Below are 9,207 nucleotides of genomic sequence, written 5' to 3' on the forward strand. Positions count from 1 at the left end.
AAACAACTAGTCAGGTCAAATATACCACGCATTAGTTCGAATAGGGTCACGTAAGCATTGCGTACACGTAGGAGTGCATTTGCCTGTAGCGCTCTCGTGGACGCTCTGACTGTTGATAGGCTCATAGTTTGAAAAGGTAACAACATAAATGTTGGAGTTATCTTGAAATGATACGATTTAATTGTTCAATAAACGTTTTAGTGAATCAGATTCTGTTGAAACGATACGTATATAGAAACTATATAATGAGAATACAAGAACCACGAAGACTAATATTCAGACTACGTCAGCTTTGTAAGCGTTGCTGAAAAGAAATAATGATTTGTTTATAATATTTGTTCGCTGGATTTAGCAGATTGGAAAATCATTAATTTAAACAGTAGTACATATCAAGTTATGTAAATATATTCAAGGACTTGAACATTTAAATAATTCTAGTGGATTATGTAAAACATTCACTTACTTCATGAGGATCTACGTTCACCGGATTACCTTGAAATATGAATATTTGGATTTATATCTGCGATTCTGCAGTGGTGCTAGGCAAAGTAGCACATACACACATTAGCACCTTCATTCGGAATACCTTTGGTCAGTTTCAGGCTTAAAGAGAAATTGATTGTACAATTCCGGATCTTCTAGGAATTCATACACTGTAAGCTATTTTTAATTCTTTCATTTTCTTTGAATTTATATTTTATTTTCTATAATTTATAGTTTGAAAAATTGAAAGCTTGTTGGTTTTTCCTTATCATGTTATTTAAATTTAAGCCCCTGAACGTAACACTGAAAACAATGCAAGTCCGATTCAGCAATGCATTACAGCGTCTTTATCGTCATGGTCGAGGAAGTAAAGGGAAATAACTTCAGAAATACGCGGAGATCAGAGACAGGTCCTCCACGACTATGAAATATCAATTTGGTTATACCAAGAACCAACAAATAATTTTGTGTACAAAACCGTTCATAAATATCAGGTTTACCTCCCTTTTTACGGCAACATAGTTTACATTTCTGCAACTACATGCACAACATATGTCGTTAACGGTTAAAGGATGTTGTGTTGCTTTATAATTCCGTGCATACCAAGATTTTGTGATGTACATCTTCCATAGGAGTGACATCTGTCTTGTCGGCAACACCTTAATCTGTAAGACTGACCGAGAAATTGCGAATGAAAGGGAACTACAAAATGCACGTGCAGAGCATGTCATTACCAAGTGGTACAAAGCTTCTTGTGCGCCGCTGGACTTCTTTTGTGTGCGGTACAGCATTTGGAATACGAGCATTAAGAGATACGCCAGCAAACGGTCTTTCTATTAAGATGTTTCCCTTTTTAGTCAGCCTAATTTTCTATATTCTGTGCTCGTGTGGTGGGGAACCTATCAAGTACAATAGTTGTAGTAAGTATAAAAGTATAATATATAGTGAATTAACCAGTGAAGTTATCGAATATCACGTGGCCTTGGTACTCAAAACCAGCTGATAACAAGAGAAATGTTGATGCGAACCATCTAGGTGAACAGAAAAGATTATGCGCATGTACATTTTTCTAAGAAGATGCGAAATAGAGGAAAACAAATCGCCACACTTAATTACTCGATCGAAAAAGTATAATGTTCCCTTTATTCAAAACGTAGTTCAACAATGTGACGAAAAATTTTCAACAATTGGTTCATTTAGCATAATGTAAAGAATTATATGTAAAATGTTCAAGAAGTCAGCTGTTATATCAGAAGATGCCAATACATCGAGAAAAAAGTCTAAATTAGACAGAGAAGCATTCCTGTATTGTTCATGTTTGCATTATGTATGAATCTAATTGACCATTCAGCAAAAAGATGAAAGAAAACGATAGATTTTCTATCTATCAAGGTACCATCGTTTATTATTTACCCGTGTGACTTCAAAATAAGCCGGAACATTGTAATGCATTTCAATTTTTGGTATGTACTTAGATTACATTATGGTAATTACAAAGAGGTAAACATATTTAATGAACTACCAGAATATATACAATTTTTTACAGATCCTAAGACGTCGCCAAAAATGGACTGAGTCCAAAGCATTCACATTTAATTTTGTACTGCGCTTTAAAGATATTGTAATGTCGATGTTACTCGGTGAAAAGTAATTTGGTGTGAAAACCTCCAGTACCAGTAGCAGATCGAAAAAATATTCCTACATATTTTAACTACCATAATTCAATTTTGGTACCATCAGTAGTTCAAACTAATTACAATATATAGTTTTGTCTGTGCTCATTAGAGGGTCAAACGTTCATTTCTAGAATATTATAAGTTGTCAACAAGATAAAATTTCTTACTAAAATTATAATAAAGAACTTTGTAAATATCAGGGACAACCAGTTTATCCACGGGGAATAATACTGTCCTAGATCCAGACCCAGACCCAAATAAACATATTTACCTCCAATGATAATGATCCAAATAAGTAACCCACTCTCTGCGAGAAATATTAACTATGTATTATGGTGTTTACAAAATCAATGTGACTGGTCGTTTACACAATGAACTTGATTTTGGACAACGTCAAATCCAAAATACAATTATACATAACATATAATCATGGAGAAAAAATAACAGATACCAAATAAGTATGCATAACACTACAAAAAATTACAATAAACTTTAAGGAGAAATCTTGAAGATTTGAAATTGTCGATAGGTTAAGGAATGTTTGTTTACAGAGAAAAATGCATAAATATCACATTACAACGACTCCTTCAGCCCTAATATTTTGAGTAAATATATGATTTGGTCAGTCTTCACACTTAGATAAGCAATTCGATAAGCAATTAGATTGGCCACAGCTTCAATAGTATACCCGTTAGACAACAGAGTAGTAATATGCCTGATTACTAATAGTCTATGGAAAGCTATCGTCCTTGACTGAGAACTCAATTACATTCTGACTTGGGCAAGGTCGTTCGCAACATTTAGGTAGTTTCTACAGATCATGCCTTGAATATATGCAGAATGAAGCGATTCGAACAAGTGGGCTATTTACGAAACCGAGATGTTTTACGAATGCATTGAACTATTTTTTCCTTCAGTTTTTCAATCAATCCCATGACCAATCCAATTGAAGAAATAGCGGAAGTTACCAGAATAGATTGTTTCTTTCTTGCAGTGAATATTCTGGCGAAGAAATGTATTATATTTTTGGTCAATTACTGCACCGACATACATACGAAGACTATTTTTGTCTCACAGAAATAGCCGGGAAGTGTAATCTGATGTGTATACTATGTACCTAATTTTAAGATCTAGCCCATTCCGGTCAGATGCGGCAGACGTTTAGATCCATAAAACCGTGTGCAGTCCTTATCCCTGTATAATCAGTCACCACATGGATCACTTCTGTACGAACTATATGTAATATGTTACATATGGACCACGTGTAAAAACAAAAATGTGAAGGTCTTGCATCCAACAAGTACCCAAGAGACACTCGAAAATCTGATCCTTTCGACAGGCTGATGAACAAAAATGTCACAATAAACTGGACACCAGATGATACCAGCCTGGCTAGGAACGGATGCTTCCTTTCTGAAATTTGTATTTTACTAATTTTCTGTCCTACAGATGTTCCCGGGAACATACAAAGTGTGGACGTGTACCCTTGTCCTGCACAGCCGTGTATCTTCCGACACGGAATTAATGGCACAATAAAGGTTACGTTCAAAACAGGTACAAGTAAATATCATAGTTGTGTGTGTGTGTGTGTATGTGTGTGTGTGTGTGAGAGAGAGAGAGAGAGGTAGAGGTAGTAGTAGTAACATGGCTGATCATGGATATACTCAGTTATCTTTCTGCAACTGCACTTACTTTATAAAGAGGGATTTTACCTCGACATTTGTCAGTAGAAAGAAGCTGATTAGCAATAATCAATCCAGTAGTGTGATTATCATCACAAAATTGTTTAACCCCTTTAGAGTCGTACCAGTCTCCCTCTTCACAGCACTCAAAATTTCCCAAAATGCACGATTTTCAAATTCATCAAGACACCATATTCGCACAGAGAGATTTGATATGTATGACGTTGACAACTGCGTCTCAGATATTACTTTATTACAGAAGAAAGTGGTCTATGAATGGATCCATTTCCCACAGACTTCTTTCTCATGATAATATTGGTAAACACACAGAAGCAGAGCAAAGAGAAAATGGAGTCACTCGTGTACATTATGGGCCAAAATTTTATCTCCACCCCGGTCATTGCCCAGATGTTTATTTGCTAGAGTCGTGGCCTAATGCATGCAGCACGAAATACTGCATTCTTGACACATTTCAATCCGAAAGTACTCTGCACCAACGAGATATTTGCTTGACTCTTGATAGATCTTTTTCAATAGAATGTTTAGGTAGGGTCTGCAACGTTGTTACGTACATGTGTCGCTCATTTCTTACATTTTTTTTTCTCTTGTCAGAAACAAAATACATATGTACTATAAAGTCCATCAGATACTACATGCGCACAGGTGATAAACGCAAACATATTTATAATGTACTTTAAGGTCGTAGAATGCATTGGTACAAAGCGGATGAATCGTACCAATTTCTGTACGGAATGAATTCGAGCTAAAGTCTGACTATTTGCAAGATTGTTTTTTAAGACTTCTTGACTAACTTCTCAACCAATCAGCGAGTTTACGAGATTTTTGGTAAGCCTTGTTTTGAGCGTATAAACTGTTTGCTGAGGCCTTGACCAGACCCTCCTATGGCAGTGATCTGCCTCGAGAGAGGTTGAATCGAACCTGACGAATCAGATGACGATACTGTTTACAACCTAGTTTCGTTCATCCAGACTATAGTTTGATATAGAGATCGATCCCAACTAGTTGTCAGTCTGGTAAAGGTCTATACCATTGATTGTTACCTATAGGTTTTGCTCATTTCTTTAATTTTCTTTGTTTTCCTTTGTCCCAAACTTACTCCATCTTTACCATTAAGTCCATCAGCACTTTTTGTGCATAAGCGATAAATGTAAGCCTATTTATTATGTGATAAGTGATATAAAGTTTTGGCGCCACAGCGAGTGTGTGTTCCCTTCTGTGTACTCTGTGCATCAGTGTCACAATCGGACAATTGCAAAAGTTTCCTACAGAAGGGAAACCTATATTAGCTATACGGTTTCTATGCGGGCGATCCAAAATAAAAACAAAACTATAAAACTTGTGAATTTATCATCTTTTCTGATTTTATTAAGAAGGATGACTAACTTACCAACAAATCAGCACTTTCTTAGATTTTTGGAAAGCAACATTTTAGCGTTTGAACCATTTGTATAAGTCTGTACCAAACTTTCAATTAGCGAAGATCTCACGGAACAGCGTAAGAAGTCTAGTTCAAGGAGATAACAGACTGAAAATTCATAGCTGTTGTACCTAGACTAATGAACCTTTGTGAGGGGGTACATCTTGATGAGTACTGCTCTCATCACAAAAGCAAGTCATTGTGACCTATATATAGTTCATGCTTCACTAACTTTGGCTAAATGTCTTCAGTTAATTTCTCTATATGCTTGAATCATCAAACAAGATATGTTTCTCTGTTGGTACCACACTCGTACCATACTCTGTTGCTGTGACCGACATTTCACATTTTACTGCCTTATGTCAAGTTACACTATATCCATATCACAGAAGTAGGTCACTGTGACTGTATTTTAAGTTTCACTAAATAGATTTCAGCCTCAAGTTATATTTATACCCGAATCTTCAAGCTTGTTGATTGTATGCATCACCATTAATATCGCACGCGTTAAACAAAACGTTAATTGCGATCTTCTTTTAACATTTTATTGGTTTATCTTTTTGCCTTAACATAAACTCATGACCACAGTGGCATTTAATCTAGTGTATGAATACGCTACCTGGAGTCCTGAAACATGACATAAGATTGCATCTTGATACGTGTTACACTATAATTTTAAAAGTAGGTCACTGTGTCTTATATTTTATATCAGCACGATACTGGTCATACAGTGACAATTAAAACGTCAAATTTTTAAGTGATTACAGGTTGAAATATAAAGATGAAAGACTGCAAACGAATCTTTTGTTGGAAAATGGACCAATATTTTAGTTGAATGTATTTTCTACACTGAAAAATGTTAACAATGGCTACTAGAAACGAGGGAAAATGGACTTGACCTACGTAATAGTTTATTATAATGTAGTCAGTTTAGACTTGAATAATACTTTCTATTAAATACAATTAACGTTTTTAATGTGTGAGCTAACCTGGAAGATACGATGAAAAGTATTGTTTTCTTTGGGACTACAAAAGAATGCATTAACAGATCACTGGCTTAATTTTATTGGAGTGATACGCGGTAGAGAATTCTCGGATATATTCAGAGCCTTTCACGAAACTTTTATGAAGATGTTATAGAAAAATTTGGAATCGCCTGTTGCATGTGTCAGTTCAAACTACATTGGTACCAGAGCTATGCCCATATAATTTCCATCAAATTGAAAATAAAGGTGTTATCGTGTAATTATTCATAGTTAGCCCACATTCGGATTGGTATGTAGTCAATGTGAATGCTAAGAACACCTTCAATTAAATGCCAGATGGACAAGTTGGCCATTCAACAATTTGATTCTGCTCTATTCAAAGCATTTCCGGCACTGTCTCTCAAGTCTGAGGTGAATGTTATATTAGCTGGTGTTCGTGTACCTTTCCACCTTCCTAATCCAAACGGGTGTAAGGACTCTGGAATCACTTGCCCTATCAAGGCTGGCAGTGTGTTGACCTATCAGACCACCCTGCCGGTCCTAAAACAGTATCCATCGGTAAGTATTGATTAGAACCTTTTAGCGAATTTTTAAATGGAAAGTTCAGATATTTGTTTCTTCATCTATTAAGTATAGACACACATAATCAAACTAGGCAGACGGTGAAGATATGCTGTATATCAACATATAAAGTTTAATTTTCTCTTCAATATTTTTGGGAATAACGTATATGTGTGGTCTCATTTAAAGTATTCTTCAGATATAACCACACAGTGTACAACGAGAAAACAATCAATTCATGCCTGTTTGTGTTCTCATGCTTACAGGCTAGTACAGCTAAAACTGAAGTCAATACTGTTGAGTTTCAAATCAATGACAGTGCTGACTAAGAACTTGTTTACTGGAAAGCAGCTAAATACAAAGTATGGTTTAAGTTCACTTATATATAAAGTGCAAATAAATTACAAAAATGCATGCATTGGCCTTTGACTTAACACGATGGTCATTTTAGCCTGTTTTTCAAAGTTCCTTAACAGATGTTGGACATATAGGTGATATGGTCTGCACCATTTCGTTCAGAACCATTTAAATATTGCAAAATGTGTTTCAGCGCAAAAATAATATCGATGCCACCATTCATGCACGAAGAGTAGTAATAACTCGATTTTTGACATGGCTGTAGCCCCATATTGGAGGATAGATGGTTTAATTAGATTTATGTACATTTTCCATCCGTGCTTTAATGGAAATCCCTTGTTGATACAACTGTTTAGGAAAATTAACCATATGAAGATCATTAGGCTAGACATCAAGGCAGCCATTTGATCAGCATCATTTTAATACAAGAACAGCTATATATGGCCAATTTACCAATGGGCACTAGTTTTTTTAAGGACCAATGAGACGTCACGAGAAATTTGTTCGTTTAACCTCCATTTAGGAGTAGCAAAAACAATATTTTCAACAAGGTTGCGGGGCCCCGAGTGACCGAATGGCGGAGTGGTCTAAAGCGCTCTTCGTTACTGATCACTGCCATCTCACCTCTATCTTTGCCGGTTCGAGTCTCGGATTCAGCCAATGTGGGTATGTTAGAAAGCTTGCCAGTAGCTAGCTTCTCGTGTGTCTGGTTCTTTCCGGGGTTTTCCCGGGTTTTTCCTCCACCATTAATACTGGCCGCCATGTGTAGTATGTCGTGTGCTGAAAAATGGCGTTAAATCCCACAACAACAACAACAAGGTTGCCATAGAGACCATATTCTATGTTGGATTGGCACCATTTTATTTAGGACCATCTAGACATAAAAAATTTTCTTTTGAAAGCCACGTGTCAATAGAATGATTCATCCATTTCGGAACAGTAGCAATGATAAGATTTTCAAAATGACCACCATAGACGCCATATTGAATGCCTGACTGGCACTATTTTTATTTAGGACCAACTATATTGCATAAGGAGTCTTTTACTTTAACCCCCTGTTGATAGGTCAATCTGTTTTAGAGTAATGACGATAACAGTATTTTCAAAATGGCAATTGTCGTGGCCATAGTATATATCCAGGTGTCACATTTTCATTTGGGACAACTAGACCATGAAACTGGTGTTTCAAGTTTGGTGGAAATCGTACCAGTAGTAACGATTTTATGCCAACAGACTAAAGACCGAACGCTTTGTCAAGAGCTAAAATATCAAATTATGCGATCACTTTGCATTAAGTATTGATTTGTTTAATTTGCATTCTTTAGTTGGTTTTTACGTCATTAAAGCTCGTAGTTTGTGCCCACCCTCGTGCCTCGTCTTGTACAGCCTGGATGATACATACTTGCAACATCATCACGTTATGGATTTATTTCAATATTGCATTATATGTTACATAACACGATGGCACTCTGTGGACCCCAACCATCCTATTCTTGCAAGTTTTCCTGTTTGACAACTTGGAACTAAGATGTCCTATTTGAAGTATATTAGATAGTGAATCAGAAAAACTACCAAAGAATGCAAAATGTGGGTTTTGTGAAGTGTGTTGATAATAGGGTCCAATATTTCATAAAATGATGTATATTAGAGTATCACATCAGATATGCTTAACGTTCTTATCTGTATGTGCCTACCTCTTTTTAATCTATCTTTCAGCTTCGTCTGGTGGTAAAATGGGATCTGCGTGATGAGAATAATAATTTGCAATTTTGTTTTGAATTTCCTTTGGAGATCATGTAGATTAAAAATCTGAAGAAGACATATTCTCTCAGCTTTTGTTTGATTTTAATTCGCTCTATTTCTATTTCTTCCTGCACCACACCCCACCCACGAGTGTAAATACTAATGCTTTCTCAAAACGTGAATGTAGATTCCAATCTATGTACAGACATGTATCCATTTCATTGGTGAATCAGTTATATAATTTTCATATAGTGTAATAAAAGTCCTTAAAAGTTCATGAT

General features: G+C 35.9%; 1 protein-coding gene across 1 annotated transcript; it reads left to right on the forward strand.

Annotated features, from left to right (window-relative positions):
* Positions 1-1,177: 1,177 nt before the first annotated feature.
* On the forward strand, positions 1,178-9,002 carry LOC149805264 (NPC intracellular cholesterol transporter 2-like). The gene is made up of 4 exons (XM_089936125.1): positions 1,178-1,403; positions 3,609-3,713; positions 6,648-6,823; positions 8,900-9,002. Exons 1-4 carry the CDS (start codon positions 1,193-1,195, stop codon positions 8,981-8,983), a joined length of 576 nt encoding a protein of 191 aa, XP_089792251.1. The 5' UTR covers positions 1,178-1,192; the 3' UTR covers positions 8,984-9,002.
* Positions 9,003-9,207: the final 205 nt, after the last annotated feature.

The sequence above is a fragment of the Sinohyriopsis cumingii genome, chromosome 2, assembly GCF_028554795.1.
Source record: "Sinohyriopsis cumingii isolate HCF-2022 chromosome 2, ASM2855479v2, whole genome shotgun sequence".
Lineage (NCBI taxonomy): Eukaryota > Metazoa > Mollusca > Bivalvia > Unionida > Unionidae > Sinohyriopsis > Sinohyriopsis cumingii.

What these genes read in the sequence shown, in the direction of transcription:
- LOC149805264 (XM_089936125.1), top strand. Translation starts at nt 1,193, where the DNA reads ATGCACGTGCAGAGCATGTCATTACCAAGTGGTACAAAGCTTCTTGTG. An exon ending in TATCAAGTACAATAGTTGTA is followed by an intron (nt 1,404 to 3,608) that starts GTAAGTATAAAA and finishes TCTGTCCTACAG; the next exon opens with ATGTTCCCGGGAACATACAA. An exon ending in AAAGGTTACGTTCAAAACAG is followed by an intron (nt 3,714 to 6,647) that starts GTACAAGTAAAT and finishes CTCTATTCAAAG; the next exon opens with CATTTCCGGCACTGTCTCTC.